Genomic DNA, 26,510 nt, shown 5'->3' with positions numbered 1-26,510 from the left:
AGTACTGGGCGCCCGCTTTAAAAAATGTGTATACAATATAAACGTTTTGTCTGTTGCACAAATCAAGCATATAAATTTTTTTTCACATTCTATTCAAACCTTGGATTCCTAGCAGTTATTAGTGTAAAAAAGGGAACAACCCCTTATTTAACTCTGAGTGGAATTTGTGAACGAAAACACTGGTTGATGGAAGTTAAAATTTATTATTTCAACTGCTCGTAAGGTCGCACGGGTTCACCAAAAAGCGAGGTCTTCCATCATCTGTGCGCGTTTGGATCATTTAGTAGGTGCGATGGGACCGGAAAGTGTGCAAGCGCTAGGAGCGGTACTATGATCATGTGCAACTTGTGTGAAAAGGGGAGAGGCGTTTTGCTGCTGTGTAAAAGCTTCCCATAAATTATGATTTCCCAGCCCGTGAGAACGTTGAGAAGAGTTGTGAAACAACGGAGTTTTGAAAAATAAGCTTGACGAAAACATGTGACGATGGGATTCCGGAATGCACATATTCTTCAAGGATTTACTGCATTCTCCAAATTATCAACTTCCATTTAGTTAGATCGTAAAGTTAATTTAAAATTGTGCTACAAAGAATTTTTATTATTATCGTACTTTTTTCAGTAAATCCACAACACTTTAAAAGGGTGTAAAATAAAACAAGCATCTTGAATTCATTCACGGACGCTCGCTTGCAAGAGAATTAAAGTCTGTCGATCGAAATCTCTGATGTGGTGTGTTTGTTACACATTTCTACATACTTTTGCGCTATCTAACCTGCTCATTAAAGATCCTCAAGCCCTCAAACATTAAACACCGTAAAAGTGTTGTTTATTTTAGTCCCTAATGTGTGTGTGATTCTTCGGCTTCTCATCTGTGTTTGCTCGGTTTTCTCACCCGTGGTTAGCACCGACAAAAAGACTAGTCCAACAGACTGGCGTCTCGTAAGCGGCCCAAGACTTAAGTGCTGAGAAATTGCCGAAAACGTTAAACAGGCGTTTTCCGGATGTTTCGTGTGTTGGTGCTCACGTTGATGAGTGCCAGCACATTATGAGGGATTACTTTCAAGTGTTCCCACTTGAAAAATCAACAAGTCGCTTAATATCCCACCGTACTACGGCTTAGAAACTCGTGCCAGAGTCTTCAAGTAAGCCCGTCTCGACGAACGGCAAGTGTTGACATATGCTAGTTCCAACCGCAATGGACGTGGTTGGTTGTTTTGGGAAGGCGCGTGGCACACAACAAATTGTTCCCATCGGGGTTTGGCACACGCAACTGGCACTGGTTGAGGTTCGCTTGCACCATCGACGCCGAATGAGTCGTAGCAGGGAATGTGTTTTATTGCTCAAATGAAACTTAATCGTCGATCAAGAGAGTTCCCTTTCGGCCGTACTGCAATCATAATAAATTTCCCGTGTTTCGTAGGGACGTCCGGTGGCCGAGTGTGCGAGGAAGCAGAACATGTTTGAAAGATCGTACACGGTAGAGTTCAACGCCAACGATTGATGGCGATTTTTGTTTTGTTCGTATTTAAATTGTAATTTTAGGTGCAATAGAACGGTTAAGTACAGATTTTTTTTAATAAAAAAATGTAATTTTAACCCTCAATAATTCTGGTATTTGGTGCTTTTGTTAAAGTGTTGTGCGTGTGCATTTGTGTTTGTGTGAGATCCAATGTAAAAATAAATTGCTATGTGGCGCGTTAATGCTTCCATGCTATCCGAAACGCCTGTCACCAATGTGCATTACCTTTATGCGTTTGGAGAAAGAATCCACTCAGCATGTTGGTTGGGACGAAGTCGATGTCCGGGGATTCCAACACCGGCACGTCCTGCTCGATGAAGAACACCCGCACCGTTTCGCGCCGATCGTGCTCGGACACGGACATGAAGCGCGAAAAGCTTCGATAGAACTGACTGTGCTCTTCCCATGTCGCCTCAACCGGTTCGGAACCCTGATCCTCCTCGTCACTCCACATGATTGTGCGCGGTATCTAGCGGGATCGGTGCGATTGCGAATTAGGCGGAGACGGATGGGAGGGTGGGGTAGGCAAAGGAAACAAAAACGATCGCGGCGGAAAGGACACACGTGTCCCGTGTACGGGTATTTTTTTCGCGGCTGTACTGGTCGTGAGAGGATACTCTGCTAATGCTTGCTGTACCGCGCGGCGACCCGTTTGTAACCGATCCAGGCTTTAAAACGTTCACTAGGCTAGTAAAAGGGATACGTTCATTTTCCACTTTCCGCTACAATTCAGAGCACAGGTGAGAAAGTAAACGAAACATACAGCAACAGCTGATAATGGTTAAATTGTACCACCAGAAAGAAGGAAAAAAAACAACCCGCCAGCATGCGTCCAGGATGCTGTAACCGTTGTGAAACGCATCGACCCTATTTTGGTGTCAAAATCATTTTCACGAAGATGTGGATGTATGTGTGTTCGTGTGAGATATGTGCTTAAGAAAGAGAGCGATATATCGTGAAGCCGTTATATATCGAGGATAGGTGAAGCGATCTCATGTGGAGTGCGGAGCAGCTGTCGAATTTATTACGACTCTGAATCATCGATACCCGAACCGAATTGAATGCGAAAATTTAAATTGGAAAAAATAACAAAAGAAAGCACAACGTTCTTAAAATATCCTTTTTTTTTCAAAGTTAAAGAAGGACAAACGCATGGGGAATCAATTTCTATTTCCTAGTTTTTAGTTTAGACGACTTGTATGACGACTTGAAAAAATGTATAACCAACAATTAAATGTGTTTTTGCTGGGTCTTATGCTGGAGGTTTAGGCACAACGCAGAACAAGCAAAATTGTTCCGTTCCGCTTTACTTTCAGTTATGTAACTGTGACAGTGCAGCGTAATTTAAGCGAACAGCTGCAACCACACACGGGGCTATACAGTATCCTGGCAGCATGATCAAGCAGGTTGGCGGTACAAAAGGGGAAAAGAGGTGAATGCACTTGACTTGCACGATGAATAGATACTAAGTCACTTTCGGCTCTGTAGGAGGTATAAACACAAACCACACAATGCGATTGAACCATCAGAACGCAATAGTTTCTAGCCATTTTACACCCCACAACAAACGATCACTGCTGTCCTGCCATAATGTCCCAGAAGGACAGCTTCTTTTGGGTGGGACATAACAAAGAAAGACACATTTGGATCGATTCTTTCGAAGAAGAATAACTGGAAGGCGCATTTTTAAAGGAAGGAAAAAGCCTCAGCAGCACTTCCGGTATTTAATTCACACACATTCACAAACACGCACATACACAACTTCACTCGCTCATAGTGAGCGGCCACATAATTTCGCTCCTTTTGTATTGGCACTCACAAAACGAAACACGAAATTAAAGCTTATCCTTTAACTTCAAACCTTCCAGTGATCGAGAAGGGTGGCATGCACCTTGCTCGCAAAGCACAAAGCCCTCGCACACACACACCGACACAAAGGAAGAAGAAAGGTTATAGATGGATGGTGGTAGTGGTGGCTAGAGGGGACGGGTTTTACGAATACGCACTCACTCAAGCACAAATGCTGGTTGCTGATGCGCGGGATGGTTACTAAATACGGTTCGATCGACGATCGGTACGGGAGTGTGTAGCATTCGCCAAACTAAAATAAAAAAAACGCAACCTGAGCGCTTCCGCCGAAAGCGTGCTTCTGAGCTGAATACTGAACGTCAACTGATAAACGGGCGGCCGGACACGAGATTCTGAAGCATTTTTGCAGCAGCATATCCCGAGCGCACGGTCTTCAGCTTCCAGTGGAGCGCGCACCGAACCGGGCCGAAATATTCGCCCAGCGCCCAGGCGCCAGCACACCAGCCAGTGTGTTCGTGCGAGCGGATTCGGTATTTTTGAGCGCAATCGGCTATGATTTGCTCTTTTTTTCCAAATCCCCCTTTTATGCCCCTCTCGGATCCTGCTTTTGCCCAAGCCATCCTCCCCCTCGGAATGGTGTGAATCGATGGAAAAGTGTACCGTGTGGGGTATATGGGGAAAAAAAGGAAAGTGTGTAAATTTTCTCCTACACATCGCGACACGAACAATTTTTGAAGGTATTATAAAATGAGACGACTAGAGAACATAACATAAGCAGGAAATAAAAGGAAAGCGAAGAAGAGAGATAGACAGAAATGATCATCGCTGTTAAAGGCATTGCAGGACCCGACATGGATCGACACGATGATCGTCGGTTCGTGGTAGCTCAAAACGATGGAACTAACACAAAACATTTACTTTACCATACTGTCGTTAGGTCGACAGCTTACACTTACAAACGCAAAAATGTTTCCTGCATGTTCCAAATTTTCTCAAGTGTTAAATAGCTACTTCGTTTTTTCAATCTCAAACATTTTTTGTTGTTGTATTCAATCGCTTTCCCGGAGAAAACGAAAAAAAAAAAAATAATGGCCGATCGTAAAAGTGTGACATTGCCTTCGGAATGATCGTGCAAATTTTGTCACCAGCAATCGGTTCAAAAACTTTCACGAAATAACGCAACAAGAATTTTTCCTTGCAGATGGAAAAGCCGGACATTTGGTTCGTGAATTTCGTACGACGGATTGTAGTTTAAGTGTACGTGACAACGGTATCCGACTCCGAATACTGGGTAGTATCTATTTCAACACCGGAATAAGCGTTAAAAAAGACTCTTCCGTGGTGTTTCCACTTCACTCGCCCCACTCAATGACGCCATCGATCGGAAAGCAAGCGCAACGAATGAATTTGGATCAAGAAACATGGGTTTCGGGGGTTGACAGTTTTTGGCAGTGATCGTGATGCTTACTGGTGTAATGTGTTGCAATTTTATGTAAAAGACAGAATTTACCCGTCGAAGCGGTTATGGTAAAAGGGAAATGATTCACAACCTTTTTTTCCAGCGGTTAACAAAACCCGCTCACCATACCACGTGTCCATGTGGCACGTGTAGCAAATTTGTCAACTCGCGTAGCATCAGCCATATGCGTTAATCGGATATTCGAACCAGAATGGAACGATTTTTTTTGCTGCGATGACTTAAGCCGATATTTTCCGTTTGCTTTGATTCAACACATTCAGAGAGTGACTAAAAAAATCATATTCATTGGCGCCTGTTGCGTTGACTGTCCTTTTTACATTCAACTTCACCTCATTTAAACGGAAACATCGACATTCTTCAATGGTGAGCTGCGTCCGCTGTAGGGATGGCGGAAACTTATGGTAGAACGGTTTTTTTTATATCACCACTTACATTTTGTCCGCGATCGGGACAGATTTGCTACTCCCAGCTCGTAGCTCGTGAACTGGTGGATCATAAATTTATGCATTTTTATAACAAGACGGGTGCGTGCGCTGTCCATGAGCGCGTTCGTGGTGTGTAACGCGCTATACAGTGTAGCAAACCACCACTCGTTTATATTGACTTCACCCGCAACAGGGCTGAATGGGTTTGGAATTGGTAGCGGGAAGGTAAAACGACAGTTCCGACGGTTGGTCACGTATCGTGACCATCACCGCGCGCGCCAGTGGTTGACGGTATATTTTTGGAGCCGATGAAACGGGTGACAACTGCGCAATCCGCATCCGTTCCACAGCATGGTCACCACCGTGCGCCAGTGCTCCGGGACACCGAGTCGATCGTTTAAATTTTTTCTCGCCCTATGCTACACGATCTATATAGTGTCCGGCGGGGGAAGTGTTTAAGGCTATCGTGCTCTGGGTGGAGTGAGCGAGAACTTCCGAAAGAATGCGACCGGAGCACGCAAAAGGTGAAAACCGAAAAATGTGCCACAAATACAAATATAGGGAAATGTATGTATGCTGAAACGAAGGTACATGTTACTAACCCGAAACGAATGAACCGATTTTACAATCCGTGCTCATCTTAAACAATGCGAGTTTATGAATGAATAACAAATTAAGCTTATTTAAAAACGTTAAAAGGTTTAATCGTTTTTCCTTCGGTTCAATGAAAAGATTTACGTTTATAACGATACATAATATTTAGTTTATATACATAATAAATAAAAGAAGTGAAATTAGAAACAATGCCGAACTCATATACACAAGATGCTGCACTTGTAATCGATAGCATAATGTTTTAATGGGATATCTCTTGAACATGGAAATGTTCAAACTCGATGAAATTTAATACCAATCCACTAGGCATTTTAGGTGTTTTATATTGATGGTTCTTTTATAAGAAAAACCTGATGAGTGGATAATCCAACTTTAACAGCAAAATAACGAAGATAATAGGGCGTTAGGCCATTATAGAGAATTGCTCAAACGAATATAAAATACGCGGCAGTTAATATCGAAACACCAAATATGTTAGCCATACAATCGCGTGGAATTGATATGGAACGTCAAATGAACATGCTGTTTACATATGTGCGGTTTGAAGAGTTAAGATATTTTTTTTGCGAAATGTTGAACAAATGTTGTGCAACATAGGAAACTAAAAACTGTTATTAACAAAAATAATAGATTTTATCAAGTTTGAGCTCAAAAATGTTAACATTATCTACTTAACGAACAAAAAACATAACAGCAATCGTATGAAACTGACGTTCCATATCAATTGCTCGCGATCCTTTATCAAAATATATCCGATTCGCTAAAGTATTTAAATCAGGTTTTTTGTAAAATACAGTAAATAATTTTTGGTTTTCTTACTTTACAAATGTTTTGAATGAAAATCATGGACGAATTGTATAATCTCAATAAAACAATGATTAGATTGAAGTCACCATGATTGGTTCAGTAGTTTTGGTGTTCATTAGAAAATAGTGAAATTATCATATTATTAAATCATTAAGCGAAATACTCCGATCTAAAGTATTACATTCGCACAAAACATCGCACAGTGCATGTTAGCATCGTTAATCCATCCCTCGGATGCATTCTGTATTTTGTTTCGTACCAGGTCGGCATAAATAAATGCAAACGACGATGGCGACAGCCGGTTACTCTCCAGCAAGAGCTGACAAAAAAAGAACTAGCAGGAAAGGATGCACCGGGACCCTTCGTTGGCGGTCGGCACAAATTAGTAGCTTTAATTAAAATACTATTTGCTGGTGATTTAATTAACATTTTCCGTTTACCCGTGCGTGGCGATCGGTGGCAACCCACCACACGTCATCCAGCGAACGTCATTCGTTCGTTTGGCGTTTGGATAATAAAAGCGATGGCGTTGAAGGTATCTATCAGGCAGGCAGGCAGACGGTCACTTCCACGATAGTGATCTGAGGATGAAGAGGATTATCTTCCGTCGGGCAGATGCATACTTTAGGGAGTGACCACTAATTCGTTAAAGTAACATCTTTATCAACATTACATCGGGTTGCAATGAATGATTTTGTGCAATTTGGTTGACGTAAGCTAAGCTAAAATTGGACTAGTAGTTAATCTGTGTGTGCATATCTTGATGAAACGTTTAAACTGATCTGGTGAAAAATAAAACCTTCATAAGATCTTTTTAAACGTAATACGATTGTGTTCATAATTATTAAAATCGCTTTTTTCTAAAAATTGTTTTCCTACAAAGGGTTTGGTAGAAAAACAAAGAATATAAGAATTTGTTCTTGGTTCACGGAAATCATCACACTATTGACGATTTTAACACGCTCATTTCACTGGTTCACTGGTTCATTTCACTAGCATCGAAAACATAAGGGAGTGAAGTGTAGATAGGCAAAAACGAAACATATATCCTCTGTCACATTCGCCAAACAGACAGATGGGTTTCTTGAATAGACTGCAAACATATTGGACCATGTACTAAACATCGACGGAAGACATAATGAAGAATGAATACAGCAGGATAAGCTACTCGTGGACGACTAATAATAGTTTCATCGAACTTAGTTCGATATGTTGCATTTCCTGAATTTATCACATTTACATTAAAGTATACTAATTTATCCTTAATCATTCCGAGGATCAAGGATTTTTAAAAGTTTATTTTTTTTTTCGATTGATAATCATTCAGAATATAAGTTTAAATAAAATTGCCTTCAATTTTGTTTGTTCGCATCACTTTAATATAAAAATAATATCTAAATATTTCATATATTTAATCAGGCAACGTTGACGGTTGAAAAAAATAAACAATGAACCTATTGCTTAAATTTAAATTAAAAAACAAAATGGTCCACGACGCTTTGCTTCCTTTTTGGCGTACCGTCGCTGCGACGATGATTTATTACCGAACCAATGACCTTCACAGCTGTCTCGATGCATCACGGTATCCATCGTTGGTGACAGACCAAGCGAAAGATACGAACGTAATAATCAACAGCTTTGACAGCAACCAGGCGTCTCCATCAACGTTACCTGTTGCGCTGTGAGCCGAAATCCGGGACATCATAGTTAACAATCTGTTTTGGACGGCGAATGGCTGCCTGATAAATGGTCATTCCGAATGTGTTCAAGGTCAGTTTTGTAACATTCATGCTTTTCCTATAAAGCTGTTTTCACTTCAAATGGCTCGAACGAATCGTACCTTTACTTTCCCGTCCGTTTTGTAATGGAATTAATTCTTTATTACGATACCCATTACGGGCGTTATTTATCTCTTACATATAATACCAGTAAGATTATCGCAAAGTGTATTATAAGATGTGAACGTTGTGGTTGATTTTCATACAGCTGTTTAAAGCGGGGCTCGTGTGTGAAATAATAAAATGTGTTGATTTAATAGGTTTTTATATTTCCACTGACAAGATGCTTAATTATTATAGGTGTTATTTTTATCGTGTTATATCAGCATTGCAAGAGACACGAAAACAAAGGAAGGAGCGATTTTAATTCTCACTCGGTGGTTGGAGATGAATGAGGCATTCAGTTGATGGATTTAATTACATACATACTTGCGCTAATATTTATCATTCTTCTTACACTGCTTGTGAATGTAATTTTTTTTTAATATTTAAAAAAAAAACGATTAAAATACACACTAGATAAGTGTTAAAAAATCGTTTTATACAAAACATTTCGCCAACATGGGTGCCCTCGACAGCAAGAAAATGTATCAGCACAATCGAGCATGACGAGTAAAACATGCCGTTTCCACATATATTTCACCTCATCCATTGCAAACATCTACGATCTTCCATCATCTACCATCAGTGCGTGTCATAATTTCTGCGATTCGAGAAATGTCCGGCTCAGCGTCAGCGTGCTATAGCGCTTTAGAGACCCCGGTCGTGTATTGTGCCCAAACGGTGAATGAAGATGCTACCGTTGATATGGTAGCTACCGGTGATGCTGATCGTTCATGGGTCCCGTTTTTTTTACCAACGAAAAAAAAGGAAAAAACACACACACAGTGCTAACTCTTTTCATGGCAGCTGCAGACAAACTTTTATAGCCCCAGGCAACTCAAAACGGCCAACCAAAACACTGCTGGACTGTATCCGGAGCGGATATTTATATCTCCGCCGGCGTCGGTGCGATCTCGACCGTTCCGAACGACGGTGTCCCCAACTCGTGATAAATCCCCGGCCCATGCTTGTGTTGCGCCACACTATGCTTCCCCACACGGTTGAGCCTTTTTCTTCCGCCATAGCACACGACCCTTGGCCTCGCCCGAAGAACGAGACGACGGGTGCTAAAGGGTGCGGAATGAAAAGGTACTTTCTATCGTTTGCGATTACACTTTTTCGTCCACTTGTTCTTTTCAGCTTTTACTCATCGGAGTGGAACCGTAGATCACGGATGTGTCATACGTATCCTTAGCGTAGAGATTTAAATGTATCGTCCGGACATGCCGCTGTCTATCGTGGAGGAAAGCGTTATTAGTGCACACCTGTTGCGATGGCACGATCGTGTACCGAAGGTGACCCAAACAATCGTTCCAGTACATACGTCGGGAGTGTTTAAATGTCTCGTCGAATCTTGATGAGAAAGAGCGTTCAATTTTAATGATTTTACTAACCAGAATGGTAGTGTAAGTTCACATGTTTAACTTAAACGATATTGTTCTGTTTTTTTTTAGTTGGAGAAGCATTACAGATGAAGTGCAGTTGTGAAGAGATATAGTACGACAACATCACGTTTAAAATAGCTTTCGGTCCTGTTCGGACAATATAATAGGATGCATGTTTACCTAACAGCAGAAGGGAAACTCCTCCTTCACGTACAGTATCTGATTTTCTTTTTGCATTGATTTGAAAGCAACTAAGTAAGCATCCTCTTGCATATCAATAGCGGCACAGAACGCGGCTTTAACTAGAAAATAGAAAAAAAACGAACGGAAACGATGATCCAACTGGGACGATTAAAGCATCCCGTCGAACACATTAGTGCAGCTTGTGGCATTATCTTCCGAATCGGTTTTTTGTGTTTCTTGCTTTCAGTTCTAGATGGAAATCTTTGATCAAACGATCTGACCGGAACGCGTTGCCAGTTGGCCGTTAGATAAATAATCTGGGAATGAAAAAAGCAAGCTCTATACGCTGGAGCGGATGTGACCGGGAGACTAAACCTAGCTTTATCGGCTATATCATTACGGTACCCAGGCAGTGTTAAATATCTGATCAGACGCGGCATCTGTATCCGTCCGCCAACGAAACGTGCAAATGTGGCCAGATTTTGCATAGACCCTCGTTGCAAACAGAGCAGAACTACTGGCAGTCATATTTTGTTCTTCCGCTTTAGCCATGATCTACAGTAGGGTACCTTCCGTTGGCGTTACGTAAGCGTCCCGACAAACAGCAGATGTCGTTGCTTCAATCGCCCAGCCCGTTCTTGAGGAAAAACGTGGAAAATGAAATATAAATTGTACTTCTTTGCGCTTGTTGCCGTGGATCTGAACCGGTCCCGCCCGGTCGTAACGGTGACTATCATAGCGCCAACGATGATGACTGGTCTCTGTTTCCTGCTGTCGGCTTATAATCCACTCCTCCGACTTAACGAGTGTTTCAAACGGCCAGTGCCGGTTCGACCGTACACTAGAGCTAGACTAGCTGCTGCAACGACAAATGGCGACAGTTATGCGAATTGATGTCCCCTGCTCGTGTGTTGTTTACTTAAAGGAACGAACAATCATAAAGATACGGGTGCCGTGGGTGTAAAATGTTAGCGTCCGCCACACCGTTGTACACGTTCGTTCGGGGTAATGGAATGTGACATGTTTGTTTCCGGGAGCGGTTTGTACCGGAACGGTCTGCTCGATGAGAGTCGCCTGCTGGCGAAGCGACACTTTTTTTCTTCCACATCGATTTGGATGAGTGTTTCCATTTGTATGTTTGCCATGCTCCGTTGTTTGTTCGATCGCGTTGTTTTAACTTTGTTATATCATAAATACTACTGCATACCATCGTACATAATTCCTCTTTAGCTTGGTTTGGCGTGTGGTAGCTTGTAACATACATGACAGTTTATGAAAGTGATAGAGCTGGAGTAAATTCGTTGATTTTGAAATTTCAAAAAATGTTTTTACATCCATAGTTTAATTCTTACCCACCTTTAAAACCCTCAACAATTATATAGTGATTGGTATCGTTTAAGGGTTAGAAAATGGAATGCGAGCAAAACGAACTATCATCATGAATTAACATTCACACCGATCCTTGCTAGCCGTCAATCACAGAGTTCATAAATCTATCGCTAACTCATCAGAATCAGAAGGGAAATATATATCAAGACGCGCAGTCACCGTGGGGATCCCTCCTGTTTCAAACGAAGGAAACCATTTAAATTCCTTAAAGTCCGATCGTTATTCAATGTGTGCAAGATGGGCACCTTCCGACCGGCACGTGCTCTTGATTGGCACCATCTGTGTCGCTGTGATCGTTCGTTACCGCAACAGTGCAACGCTTCGTGCGTACCCTTTGTACGGAAACTAACCCCGTATCCCACTGCGAACGTTTAGATGAATGATCGACAGGATCGGTATATAGCACGGCCGGTGCCAAGCCGTATCCGAGCGTCATTAAGTGGCCGGTTTACAATGTGTCACCCGACCGTATGTTGGTGGCATGGCATACCGCCACCATTCAAAAAACGAACCAAAACCGATGTGTCATGGGTTTGATTGACGTGGCGTTTAACTCGACTCCTATCGTATATTGACGGGATTGTAAATAAATACCCGCCGATAGACGGACATTGACGACATCGTAAATACACGACAAATGAGGTGCTAGTAAGCCATACTTTACAACATTTCAGATGATATGCGTTGTTGCGTTTTCACAGTTCGAGAATATTTGGGAGTGTTGAGGTGTGCTCCATTATCATTCACCTACCTGTTACGGGTCCACCGGTCTGGGGGATGTTCAGACGATCGAGCTTAAAGTCGTGGAAGCGGTTGGCCGATTGAGTTGTCCCGTTTGGACGGTTATCGTGTTCGGTTGTTCCGTTACCGTTAGTTGCACTGCTGCTGGTAGTGGTTGTGGACAATTGCTGTACGCTGTTGAGCGTTGAAACACTGTCGTGCTTACCGTTCACCAATCGCTCCCGGACCTGCCGCAAAGAGGAAAAACGGATGTTGAAATTAGCAATCGTACGCTGACAGATAACACAGAAGTGAGGACTTGCTGACTTACAAGAAACTCTTCACTAGCAGTCTGTTGAATGTATTGTTTCGATTTAGAAACAGAGGAAACCTGCTCGATGTACGACTCCTGATGCTGATAGCTATGGTTTTCGGAAGTAGCCGAGGAAGTAGTCTTGCTGGAACTGGTCGCACTTTTCGTAATCTGCTCCTCGACGTTGTCGACGGCCTGTGGATGGAAAGGCGGGATTTCAAAAAAAGCGAAGACGGAAATCGTGATATGTACAAGCGTACAAGCAAATGGGGTCATTCCTTTCGAATGCAAACCGTCGCATTCTCTCGCTACATTGACACAGTCCTCCTATAAAAGGGGCATACGGTCCAGGGGGAGTGCTCCTAGCATCTGTCGTTCTATATTTTAGGTAAGCCAGTACGCCACAACCACCACGCCGAAGGACCGGTGTTAGACGTGTGCAGACACGCGAACCTGCCATACGAACGGTGGACTGCTTTGGCACGTCGCCCACATCTTCGGCTCCTCCATTTCCGTTTGTGGCGGCGCGTATGGGTTTGAGACGCTAGAAATCTGTCACCCCAGCCCGTCCCGGTTCGGATGGATTAGCTTTGAAATAACGCGCTGTTGAACAGCACGATTAACAACGAAAACCGATTTCAAAGGCAGCCAGTGCTGCTGTGTCGTCTGTTTGGCGAGCAGCTACGTATACGCCTGCCGGGCGCATACTCGCCACATATTAATAAGACGTATCGGAGACAGGTGTCACACCGGGGTCAGCCGGAGATCGCGGTACACATTCTCCACTCTACGGTGAAGCGATGGAGAAAAGTGCACGACGCTAGTCGCTATGCTCGCACGATACCCGCTTGTTACGGGTGCACAGATGTCCCCGAACGGCTCTATGGCTGGCCCAGCCAACTGGGCTAATTTAAGAACCACCTTAGAAACGGTGAATAACGGGCAACGAATTTTCGTTCATCAAAAAATAAAATTTCGAAGCTCGCCTACGCCTTCGCCATCGAATTTACTAGTTGACACACGCACACACGAAACGAGAAGAGCACAAACGGTGCGACGATCGAGCCAGCAAGCTCTCGAGGTAGCATTTTATGAAAACCGCCTGAAGGTAGGCAAGCTGCAATGAATTTTAGGGTAACGCTACACCTTGCAATGCACTCCAAATTGTGCGTCACTAATTGTACTTAGCGGTACAGGCGGATTCGGGAGTTGCATAAACAATTGCAATTAATTTAATTGGCTCCATTTTGATAGCGTTACATACATTGGCGCTTCTCGATCGACACCACCTGTTCGAGGCGTCCTCCATAGAACTAGGTCAAGGTCACTCAAATGATGGATTTTCGTGATAAGCGTCTGGCACTCTTTTACGTGTTCACTTAACGGAATGATCACATTTAAATTTTATTACATATAATAAAAACTTCTTGTGCTCAATAACGATGGGTTGTCTGCAGTGTTTGTGATTCGTGCCTATTAAAAGTTGATTTTCTTTTAACAACGAACGGACGAACAATTGGAAGCAAAAACTATTCTTGATTTATAGCAAAGTTTGTTGCTGACGCTTCATTCCTTCCAAGCTAATTCACCTACTTACATCAATCAGCAAGTTGATAAACACATTGACATTCTGCCACACATTTTCACGTGTGTCAAGCGAACGCTCTTGTCGGTGTCGCAATAGCTATTATATTCATTCTTATGATGCGAGAATGGAACGCATTATATTTGTTATATTTAGATGAAAATTCTATTTTTCTCCGGCAAAACAAGTTTGTAGTCCGGGGATGTGGCGTCGCGTCAAGATTCTAAATCTTTCACGCATGACCCCATGTGCCTGGGACTAACGAACTGGCGCAAGACACGTTACATGTGAATCTGTGGCATAAAATTAATGTGATTCGGTTGCCCCATTCGATCCAAACGCCGCCTCCACACGGGACAAACGTTGATGCGATCTTCGGCGTACTTATGGATAGACAGAATCAGCAGTTCGTAGTAGTTCTTGGTGGTGTGTTTCTCGCTAGATGCGCAATGCTTTATTGGTACGAGATGTTGATGAAACTTCTACGTTTGCTCATTAGTATAGACGCTCCCGGTTGGCGGTAAGGATAAGCGTTTTTGTATACGGTAAGATGGTGAAATCCATATTAATTATTACGTGGCTTTGTTTTCAAAAAGTGTACATCAAAACAGGAATTGATATTAGTAGAGCGTTTAGCAAATCGTTTAGAATCTAGGATAGCATTTGAAACAAAAACCATCTAAGCAATGTCCAAGTGCACTCAATCAGCTAGCAGTCGATTATCATGCCGTAAACATCGTACGCCTCTGCTACACACAACAGGTCGTGCAACAGTGCGAACAATTTACAAGGATATGTGATCCGCATGCCAGAATTTTCTTCGCTCATTGAAACCCTGGCAAAATGCGCAAAATTTGCTGGCCCCAAATGTGACCACCTGTGCGAACGTGAGGGCAAGAAAAAACAACAGCCGTGATCCGATCACAGTTCCCGGTATCGTCGGTAGAGATAGCCGCCGAGCTGGCAATATGTATGTGCTGGCCTGTGATAGAATCAAGGAGCGTTCATCTTACTCGACGACAACAGCTACAGAGTGAAACAAAATGGCACCATTGGGTGATAGCTCATTTAGTCCGTTCGACGGATGAAAGGCCAAGAATGGGACAATCGGAAAACCGGGCATTTGACTGTAGCCGGGCAGGGAGAAAAACAAGCAATTAAGCAAGCATACCGTGCCGACTTGCGATTAATTATTCATAGAGCCGCATTGGACGTGCTGCAATGTTTCGTCAGACCGGTGGATTTGAAGATGAGTTGCTGATGAGGATAATATGGTAGCAGGCAAAGAACAAATTGCCGACAAATATTTCAGACATTTATCACAGTAGATTTATAGGTGATTGGATTATTGAAAATTTGTTTTCATGCATGTTTTTGTGATAAGCTCAGTAACACTAACAAGAAACATGTTGAAAGCATGAAGTTGCACCTTCATATTGAATGATGCTATTGTTCTTGATGCGGTAGAGAGCATAATAATAGTTAGTTCATAAATTTTATCTAGTGATAACTTTGTTTTTTTCTATGTTTACGATCATTTATTTAAAAAATTGAAATAAAATAATAGAATTTTCTACGTCATCCCAAGAAAATTTTATAAAAACTATATAACTTGTTGCGTAATAATCAAAATCCGTAATAAAACGAATTCTTCTTAAGTTGTTTCGGAACTTAAGCACAAATAACCAAGAACTGCTTATGTAATGTTGAGAATTAAAAATAGAACAAAGCTATAACAGACTTTGCGATAATATTTAGCATACAAACGCAACGTGAAAAGCAAACGTTTTATGATGATATCTTGCCATTTTTCCATGTAGTTGTTTTTTGTGAATAACAAGTTATGAAAAGAGCAATGTAACAATTTTCATTTACGACATTTTGGATTTGCTTTTACGATTGCTGCAGCTTGACGACCGAAGCGTAAGGAATGTTTCGAAATGATTAAACTCCATCCCAAAATCAAACCGAACATTTCCTTCTCGCCACTACTACATGTTGTCCTGTACGTCAAACGTAAGCATTTTCGTAGGGACAGCGGTTTCATGGTCTCGAAAATTCTTCAATCCATTCGGTTCGTTTGAGCGGAAAAGAAATGTCCATTCGTAACGGTTCGTTTTTCATCGCGTCTCAAGCCGGAGGACCCCAAACGTGACCGACGGCTAAATTGGACCATGCTCGCATTTCACTCACTTGCTGGAAGAACCGGCCACGCTTAGGTAGCACAAATGAACCACCAAAAAAGCAGAACCAGCCACAGCTGTAGATCTTTTTTCTTCGATGGTGTTGGATGCAGGCAAAAATGGTGAACACGAATGTTATGCTTTCAGAGTCGTTGTACAAGTATCACCGCGATATTTTACACCACAAAATATGATGAAATCGTATTCCAATAAAAAGATAGGTATCTATATTTAACTTCATTTCTAATAGCAATCAGTTAAAAACGTGGAATATGTTGGAGTTGGAATCTCATACGATATGTGAGGAATTAAACTTAATTATATGAACAGCATTTATGCACTGTTCGGGTTTTTAGATATTTAATTAAAAACCTGATAAAAGTGTTCTTCTATTACACTAACTGAAATAGATCAAAATTCATTTACCAAAATGTTTTATATCCTTGAAGCACACGATCGCACGCAATAGGACGAATTAATGTTTTCAACAACGACTGGAATAATTTAACACCTTTAGCGATTCCCAAGGGCACAACTGAATCAATAGAAGTACACACATACACGCTCACAAACACGTTATCATTCACGATAAGAACTGACGCGCTACTCGCTATATAACACAATGTAGAAGAAAAAAAAACCCCGTGCGTACCGATTCCTGGTTGTGTGACTTTTCCTCTGAAGCGTCCAAACAGAAGTGTGGTCGATGTTTTAGAGCTGCGATCAAGAGCGGCGTATCTTCGCAACAACAACACCACTGCTGGACGGTGCTGATCGCTATTGTTTGGCAGGATGGGATGCGACGAAATAAACGGGGGTGGGGCCGCAGCATTCGGGTTGCTGATCGCGGGGAAATTTACATGCGGTCGAAATAGTTTGCCCCGACCGGTCGACGATCGTGACCATTCGTAAGGGTGGAAAAATAAACGTTTCGTACGTCGCACGACACAAACGTTCGTTCGTTCGTGCGTTTGGTGTTAGTTTGGCCACTTCGGGTATGTTCGGGTGCCGGCCCAGAGGACACCATTTCCACGTCAAATCTTACTCTTTACGCTTGCCGTACGAATTCCTTCAATCGTTCAAAACATATCTACCGGAGAGCGCGTGCCCGGTAGCGACCAAGCAATTGGACATCGTCATGGGATGGTGGACATGAACACATCAAAGCCGCACCCGTGTGTAAGTGTGTAGGAGTCCGCTCCACAGTGACACGAAGCTCAATTGCATGGAAGATGGATAGCGATGTTGTCAGTAAACGGAGGTACTTGGTGGAAATGCGCTAACAATCTACGCAGAGTATTAGTTGATGAGTTTACTCGTAGCAAACCGATCTCTGTGTGTGGTTTCTCGCCAACGTTACTAGGTCATTCAATTAAAATGAAGCAAATAAAGAGTCCAATTTTGCAAAATGAATCTTGCTGGTATGCGAAACCTTGAACCGAATATTCAAGGGAAGTTTGAGAGAGGCGAAAGTATGTAAAATAATAAACTTTGCGGTCTTTACGGATCAGGTTCATTGGATGAGACCGCTATTGCTGAAGGACCTTGTGGGAAATACATGTTTTTTATCGGGAACATTTAAAATGATGCGAATAACGGTTTGAGTTGAAGGACCTTGTGAAAATTCTTGTTTCTTAACTATGATAGATCATTTAAAATGATACGAATGACTCTGGAGTTAAGAAAAAACACTAAACATTAAGAATAAATATGTAAGTCATTGTTTTAACAGAAAAACTGGAGAGAAAATACATTTTTTATAATATTGAATTTTTGTTTTGAATGTTTTAAAATGTTGTGAAAAGAAATGCTTAACATTTCCACCGCTATTTGAAACCATGCCATGATCGTACACTGTTTTGCATGAGTGAGAAGAAAAACAAAGCAAAATCTGCTCTGCAAACTACATATTGTTTTGCCAGGCTTTGTGTGCTTACAGTAAAATCAATAAACGACCTTTTCTAGCAACGTCCATTGATGGAGACGCATGGTGTTTGCAAAGACCGAAGAATATGTATGTATATGTATACAGTTGAGATATATTGTACGCGTTAGTTATTGCAACCAAATAGTTGCTGCATGTAACTCAAAAACTTAATGTGTTATCTACGCCTTCACAAATGACAGATTCGAAACTGGTGCGACTTGCCAGTGCCAAAACGATGAATAATAATTTATTTATAGGTATATGTAAACTAATCTACAGTTCTCTTGCTATATGCACGGTTCACAAAAAGAAGAATACCTTACAGGTAAAAAACATTGCCACAGGTAATTTACTTCGAATCTAAAAGTGACAGAGCTGAAAGTTTTGTACTAATTGTTCAGCTGTACGCGCTTGTCTAAAGCCATCCTCAAAATGATTAACATTATCTACCCAATCTCATGGACGACGTAGGCAGACGTTTACAAATTTGAGGATTAGTTTCAGCAACACGCAGCAAACGTTTAACGTATTTCAAAAAGATGTACAGTCAACCGGCATTCGATGCGTTATAGAGCCGCTCTGTTTGACACACCGACCGCTGAACTGCAATCGTTTCTTCTATTCGGCTGTCCGAAATCGTTTTAAGGAAGTCCACGCCCAGCAGTACATTAATTACGAGAGGCGAAGCATAGTTGGCGCATTTTCGTTCCCGTCTGGTGGCAGCACGCCCGAACAGGAACAGGCACTCTGCACTAATTGTCGCAATATTTGCTTGATATGTATGAAGTCGGTACGATCGCGATCCGCACAGCCTCGTTCGACGGTCACATCTGGCGGTAAGGATTAACTTGTACTAGCAAATTATGTTGTACTACCGAAGAACGTGGAAAGTATGTCGTCAAACTAAGACTCACTTTACCGTTTGGAAGATGATCGTTAAAATTCGGCTTGGCAGTTTAATTGTTCACTTTAAGATCGTAACAACGTTTTAGCACTGCTTTCAAAAAACAAGAGCCATAAAGATTTATGTCCCTTACTCTGACAGGTCTCGCATTAACTTTGCAGTCCATTTCTTTTGTAAATGTTGAGTAAAGTGTGACAAAATTGTCTTTTTGTTTCATCTAGCTCCTTAAGATAGAGAAAATCAATCATTATTGGAGACACCGATTGCGTGATATCCAAGCCAAAAGTAAACATTTTCTGCTTGAAAAGAAAAGTTTTTTACACAAATTCTTTGTGTGGCAATAACAATCAAATGAACATAACTGACGAATAATCCACGCTGACGCTTTGTTTGTACATGCCACATCCTATCTTACAATTTTCTCAAAAAGCTTAGTATTAAAAGTATTAAGTAGAAACATTACGGTGCCAGAAAAGTATTATGAAGTCAAGAATTTTCTCAACCATAATCGTAGAACACCTACCTGCTCGTGCAAACTAGCCGACATAATGCTGCCGACTTGCAAGGGTAGAGATAGAAGATGAAATCGATGCCGATCATTTTCTTTCGAGAATAGCGGCGCTGTTTGCGTGTGCCGTGTAGCCAAAAATGCTGAGAGATTAGCGTGCAGCATTCGTTTATGATTAGCCAAATGTTTTTCTTTTCTCTACACACCTCACAAATCTAGCAGCTTATAATACGGCAGCAACATAGTGGCACATGCGGCCGAGCAGGCGAGGGTTCGCAGTCTTTTATGAAACAGAGAAGCGATCGTGCAAACGGTGCGTGCAGTCGGGTGTAAACTATTCTACGGCAAGGGATGATCTCGGTTTGATGGTCAGCCAGAGGTAATGGTCAGGAGTGTGGGTATTGTTCGATAAAATGGCGCCACTTTGTTAACGGAACAGTAGCTCATTTAGATGAATCTTGTTTTCGATGGATAGACAGAATGAATTGCGACCGTCACATGGATTGGACAGAAAAGCAAATAAACAAACAAACAAACACATCACGTTTCCTTATCGAGTGAAACAAGAGGGAGATGGATGGACTTTTTTAATGGCTGCTTTAGCTTTGCGCAATACTGGTCACACAGTTTTCGTGTTAATTGTGTGCCATTTCAAAGCAAATTAAAGTGTAAATATTTGTATTATTCATTATAAATTTCAATTTGCTTTTTTGTGTGTGGAAATGGCAAAGCATCTAAAACTGTTTCGATATTACAGTGACATAGGACATTCTAGCATGGGTGCCTTAAACCAGCAGCAGCAGCAGCAGGAAATGGTGGACAAGGTTCAAACGGTTCATGCTCTTACATGTTGTGCAAATCATCGTTTTAGCCCTCAGGAAGATGCAACATCAATGAAAAGAGACACTTGCCACTTGTCGGCCGTCTGATACGACAAGCTGGCAGTTTACAGGTTGCAAGTTGCGGGCATTTCCACGCGAAAGAAATGCTATTTTTGACACTACGACCTAAGGGAGGGTGCCGCCGTCAACGGTGGTTAGGGATGCAAATTTGTAGAAGAATGGCACACCAACTGGTGCCACCAACCACCGTTCCGCAAGGTGGTGGTGAGCGCGGGTTGCCGCATGATATTGGAGATATATGGCAAAAAAAAAATTTATACATTTCATGATTTATTTTCATTCAGAAGATATTTCTTCTTGACGCACGCGAATCATGACCGGCGAACAGCGTATGGCGGTAGCGGTCAAATTGTTAGCGTTGCGACGGAAATGGTGGACGAGCAGAGTATGCAAGCAGCGTGATGTTTGACGAAAGAGAGTGTCACATGGCGTTGGAAATCGTAGTCATCGCTTTGTGCTGGGCGAAAGTGAAATTCCAATGGAAGGGATGATTTGCTTAGGCACAACACATTACACTGGTTCGTCTTAGGTACGTGAAGAGCGAACTCTTGTTTTTAATAAAATATTTATTTATTCAGATGAATAATTTTTCGTTACAAACATACATTCAAACACATAAACTACTGTATGTTGAAATATTTTGCTTCGTTTCAACGAATTGCATGCAATATCCAATGGTTAACAGCGGTAGCAAAGGCTTTAGCAAAGCAAGGCGTTAAAGTGCAATGCAATGTTTCTTTCCAGGTCAGTATTTTTCACGTGTAAATAACAGCGTGACCAAACCCTTTGTATTCAACTAGAAGGAACAATAAGGAAAAGTGTGTATGTTTGCGTGTTGCGTCGTTTAATGTTTTGTTTTGAATTTTGATTTATTTGTATCCATCACTACTGCCATCAAGGAATATAACAAACATTTGGAAAAGTTTTCGTTGTTTTGTAGTTATAAGGTTCCCATTTTCATTACAATGGTGTAGTGCTGTATTACAAAATTAAACCTGTTTTAAAAGATTTTTCCCCATGAAAAAGCATTACATTCCATAAGTTCATTCAAGATACAAAATTACAATAAACTCTATGAGTCGCTAACAAAGCTCAAACGAAACGCTTGGTCATGAATGTAAAATGAAAAATGATTTTTTTGTTGTATGATTTAGTTGTACTTTGCACACTTTTCTGTTTCATAAAACGATGTAGAACCACACTTGAACGATTATTGCAAGAAATTATCGTAAAATGACTTTCCAATTGCAAAAAAAAGTTTTCAAACCCCTTTATCAAACGTACCGTAGCGATAAATAGAGAAATCTTTTCGATTTTTAAAGATAAAAACAGTTTGTTAAAAATGAATCATCACACACGGCTAAAATTCACTCGAAATTGTTTAAAAACACCTAAATAAACCACATAATAACAGTTCAATAAATATGACTAGTAATCATTTGTAGCGTTGTTGTGACTATGGCAGATGCCTTAAATAAAGAGATGTAGTTATATAATATAAGATAATGTAAATAAAGGATGGGTTTAATCTACCTTGATCGTAAACGTTCCATTCGGGATGTTTTGACCGCCAAATTTAATGTCCAGATCGTAATCTCCAGGATCCTTCAGGACGTAGAATATATCGAAGAATCCATCTTTCTCGATGATATCGATGTCCACGTCACTAAATGTAGAAATGATAGAAAGTATACGTTAAAACTGTATCGAAAATGTTTAACAATTCATTCATTTAAAAAATCAAGCTTTACTAACCTCGCTTCAGAGTGAGAAACAATTTTACACGTTACTGCGCCTGTTCCTGCTTCCCTGGCATCGACGGCAAAGTGATTCTTTTTACCGTACTCTTGGTTGACCGGAACGGCTTGTACCATTTTGCACTTATCGGCCTGTCGGATAGATAACAGGTTTGATGGTTTAATATAACGATCTTTTAAAACAAATTTGAATAAGTTTGCCAAAACCATTCAACTCACCTCTCCCGTAGGTATGGCTTGCAGTAAGAAGGGCGAACCTAGTACGTCTTTTCCACCGCATTTAATACTGACATTGTACGGACCACATTCATCCGGCACGAACGAAACGGCATAGGTACCATCGGGTTCCTGTTCCATTTTCGGTACCAGAGGTTTTCCATCCGGTCCCTTGATACTGACATTGATGTCCTCCTTAGCTTTGGCCTTGGGAGCATCGATCTGGAACTTGGCCGGTAAGGAAGCGGGCAACGATTTCTTTGTCGTCGCATCACCATACACTTTGACGGGAGCATCATTAGGTGCCGGTGAAACGATCATTACGAACGGACTGCAGCTGACATCCTGATCGGCGAAACGCACGTTGGCTGTAATAGACGAACCTTCCTTAGGTGGAACGTACGTGACACCGTACACGCCCTCGCCCTTATCCTGTACTTGAGCCGTGATAGGTTTGCCCTCGGATGAGCTCAGCTTAACGGCGATTTTTCCCGGACCAGCGGCACCACAATCGATGAAAAACTGTGCCGGTATTCCATCGTACACCTGTCCATGCTCTATGCCAGGACCGTACACCTTTACCTTCTCTGGACGGGTCGATTCATTTACGACGACTCTGAACGGCGATCCGGGGATGTGCTTCTCCGCAAAGCGTATTGTGACGTCATACTCGCCCGGCTCCGTAGGTAAATATTCAACATCGCACGAACCATCACGATTATCGGTGCAGCTCATTTTAGCTTCGGACGGGCCCTCGATCGCCAGCGACAATCCACCGGCACCGGCACCACGTGTTTCCACCGTAAACGTGGCCATTTTATCGGTCAGTGCACCTTCCAGCCCTGGTCCATATGCGCGACATCGGCTCGGATCACAACCCGATTTGACATTCACAACGAACGGTGATCCTGGTACGGGGACGTTATCGTACAGCAGCTCAATTGTGTGTCTGCCTGCCTCGAAAGGTGTGTACATGATGCGGAACACATCATCGGCTGAGTCACTAGGTACCAATTTGCTGGGTATTTCGTTGCCCCTCGGATCGAAGATATTGCATGACAGCTTGGACCGGTCTACGTCATCACCAACTTTGCTCATGTCGACCAGGAAATCAGTGGGAGAGTTCATGACTACACCTAAAAGTACGCAATAGAAGCTTAATTAGTTCGGTGGACAAATGATGCAGCAATAAACCACAGAAACACTCAAAATAAAAAAAAATCACATATTGCTGTATAGTAATAGGCAAAACAAAAAAAAATATAACAAACATGCAATCAAATTAAAAAAAAACAGCACGCTGAAAGAGCTTCTTCATGCGTCTTGAAGAATGAGCAGCATATACATATGTAAGATCTGGTTTAGACCAAACAAAGTTAGGCGAACAACGTATAACGACAGTCAGCAAAACAGCAAACCGAATGCATGCACACAATACCGTGTGGCTGTATGCCCATGCCAGAGACGCGTATCTTGTTTAGATTCGGTTCCGGCACAATGATAGCCTGATATGGCGAACCGGCGATATGGTCATCGTTGAACGTGATGTTTATCGTATAGTCACCGATCTCCGTCGGTAGGTAGGCCACATTGCACGTTCCATCACCGTTATCGCGGCAGTTGATTGCCGCTTCACAGGGACCTTCAACTGTTACGCCCAGTCCGCCCTGACCAGCGCCGCGCGTATCGATCATAAACTCAGCCGGTCGGTTAATGATTCCACGCACCAATCCCGGACCGGTAGCCTGTACCTTTCGCGAATCGGAACCGACCAGACACTGCAATCGGAACGGCTGTGGTGTAATGGGAGTTCCGCCAAAACTTACGCTTAGCAAGTATTCGCCCAACTGGGTTGGTGTAAAGTTCACCAGAAAACCTTCAGCGGTCGGTATAACGTGTGCCTTTACGCGATTTCCCGAGGGGCTTGTGATGGTAACGGCCAGGTCCGCCTTCCCGATGCCATTGGTAATAACGCGGAACTGTTGCAGGCTGTTCAATGGTGCAGCTGGCAATTTGTTTTTGTTTCGGTCAATTTGAGAATGGTTTGTTTGAACATGTAGATAATTTAGGAAGCCTGGATTGTTCCTACTAAAAATACTTACTCGGTTCTAGTCCGTCCACCTTTATCTTTGACACATCTACTGGTGGCGAGACAGTGACTTTCGGAGACAGTGGCACTTTCAGTCCACCGTACAGCAAGTTCGTGGAATAGGTGCCCGCTAGTGGCGGAATCACTTCCACAGCGTACGTGTTATCGTTGTTGTCGATGATGCGTACCGAAACCTTCTGTTTGGATTCTTCATGAATTAAATTCACCTCCAGCAGTCCATTACCGGCAGCCCTTTATGGAATACCGATCACCAAACAATATAAAAAGAGAGAGAGAGAGAGAAATAAAAAAAAAGATATCGTTAATTTTAGGGCCTTTAAATAACAATTCGTTTTACTTCCGTTACCTAGCATCCACGTTGAAATGGGTAGCAGCATTCGGTTTGACACCTGGCTCCAACCAAGGCCCGAAGAACTGCACCTTCGATGCGTCCAGTGGAGTGGAAACGTTCACACGGAAAGGTGACTGCGGTACGGCAACGCCACCGTAGTTCACCTCTACCGTGACCGGTTCAGCTGTAGGTGCGGTGTACGAGATCTTCTTCGTCCCGCTCTCCGTTTGTGTGATCTTGTGCGCAATGGTGTTGGAGAAAACGTCGTTAATTTTCACCTCCAGCGGTGCCGAACCGGCCCGAGTCGCGTCTACGGTAAATTCAGTTGGTTTACCCACGATCACACCTCCATTCTTCTCTACACCCGGTCCGGTTACCTTTACCAGCTCCGGATGGAAGTCGTCTGCCTTTGGGAGCACTTGGGCGATATGTGGGCTCTTCGGGATGTCCTCGTTGTCGCAAAGTATATGCACGGCGTACTCTCCCGGTGCGGTCGGATGATACTTGACTAGTGCAGATCCGTCCCCATTATCATGACACTCGATTTCAGCTTGCGAGGGTCCAGCAATACTGAATCCAAGATTTCCAGTTTCGCCATTCGTCTCAACGACAAAACAGGCAGGTTGACCTACCATGCCCGACTTCAGTCCTGGCCCATATGCCACAATTGAAGTGTGCTTCTGTGGCCCGACCGTTACCTCGAATGGAGACTTCGGGATCTCCTGGCCACCGTACAGTACCAGAATTTTGTAACGACCCTCCTTCAGTGGAATGTATTGTGCTTCGTACGTGGTGGCATCGAGCTTGCGGATGTTATGCTCCGGTACGACTCCTCCCGGGCCAAATATCTTCACCTCTGGTACACCTTCTCCGGCACCCTCGGTAAATATGCGGAAGGTGACATCGTCATCGTTTACGCGAACACCAACCGGCTGCAGACCTCGACCGCTCGCACGAACCTTTCGCGAATCACATACCGGAGCGACACGCACTCCGTACGGACTTCCGCGAATCTGTTGCCCGCAGAAGAACACGTTGACTGAATGCAGTCCGACTTGCTTTGCTGTGTACTCGCAACGCCATTGGTCTGTGCCGAGCTGACGCAGCTTTGCCGCTACCGATGTTTTGTGGTTTGCGGGATCAAGAATGATCACCTCAGGGGTACCCTTTCCGGCGTCTTTCGTCGTGATGTCGAAGTACGTTTGTTTGCCGACCACAACACCATCCGGTAGCAGACCGGGCCCACTTGCTGTCACCTTCGACGCATCGCCAGCTTGACTTTCCACTTGCACTTCGTAAGGACTCTTCGGGATGTCGCGTCCGTTGAACTTTACGTACACCTTGTGCGGTCCCTCCAGCTTCGGGATATAAGAAACCGAGTACGTTAGGTTCTTATCGTTGTTAAAGCGGCAGTCTACCTTTTCCGGATTGCCGTTGGGATTATGTACGGCTACATCAACGTTGCCTTTGCCAGCGGAAAACGTTTCAACGGTAAAATTAGCTGGAGCTCCCACCGTTGGGCCAGTTGGTTCGATTCCTGGACCATATGCGCGCACCCTACAA

The 26,510-nt window shown here is 42.8% G+C and overlaps 2 protein-coding genes across 19 annotated transcripts in view; one reads left to right on the top strand and one right to left on the bottom strand.

The window, feature by feature from the left end:
- The window catches only part of LOC125760775 (uncharacterized), a 122,155-nt gene that overhangs the window by 10,701 nt on the left and 84,944 nt on the right, over positions 1 to 26,510 (top strand). The gene's annotated exons all lie outside the window — the stretch shown is intronic.
- LOC125760768 (filamin-A) overlaps positions 1 to 26,510 on the bottom strand; it is a 53,898-nt gene that overhangs the window by 8,378 nt on the left and 19,010 nt on the right. For 10 of the 18 annotated variants that reach the window (XM_049421205.1, XM_049421202.1, XM_049421200.1 and 7 more), the window contains 8 exons: positions 24,963 to 26,504; positions 24,609 to 24,847; positions 23,945 to 24,511; positions 22,510 to 23,642; positions 22,289 to 22,422; positions 22,067 to 22,199; positions 12,543 to 12,719; positions 12,243 to 12,459 (listed from right to left, as the gene is read on the bottom strand). In XM_049421205.1, coding sequence (XP_049277162.1) covers positions 12,243 to 12,459; positions 12,543 to 12,719; positions 22,067 to 22,199; positions 22,289 to 22,422; positions 22,510 to 23,642; positions 23,945 to 24,511; positions 24,609 to 24,847; positions 24,963 to 26,504 — 4,142 coding nt within the window. Of the gene's footprint in view, positions 1 to 1,743; positions 3,438 to 3,524; positions 3,755 to 12,242; positions 12,460 to 12,542; positions 12,720 to 16,944; positions 17,250 to 22,066; positions 22,200 to 22,288; positions 22,423 to 22,509; positions 23,643 to 23,944; positions 24,512 to 24,608; positions 24,848 to 24,962; positions 26,505 to 26,510 lie in introns of those variants that run through there. The other 8 variants (XM_049421211.1, XM_049421212.1, XM_049421213.1 and 5 more) reach the window with 7 other exon arrangements.

Source organism: Anopheles funestus, chromosome 2RL (genome assembly GCF_943734845.2).
Source record: "Anopheles funestus chromosome 2RL, idAnoFuneDA-416_04, whole genome shotgun sequence".
In the NCBI taxonomy this organism is placed as follows: Eukaryota; Metazoa; Arthropoda; class Insecta; order Diptera; family Culicidae; genus Anopheles; species Anopheles funestus.
Note: the sequence above shows the minus strand (reverse complement) of the source record. Positions and strands in the feature narration are given on the sequence as shown.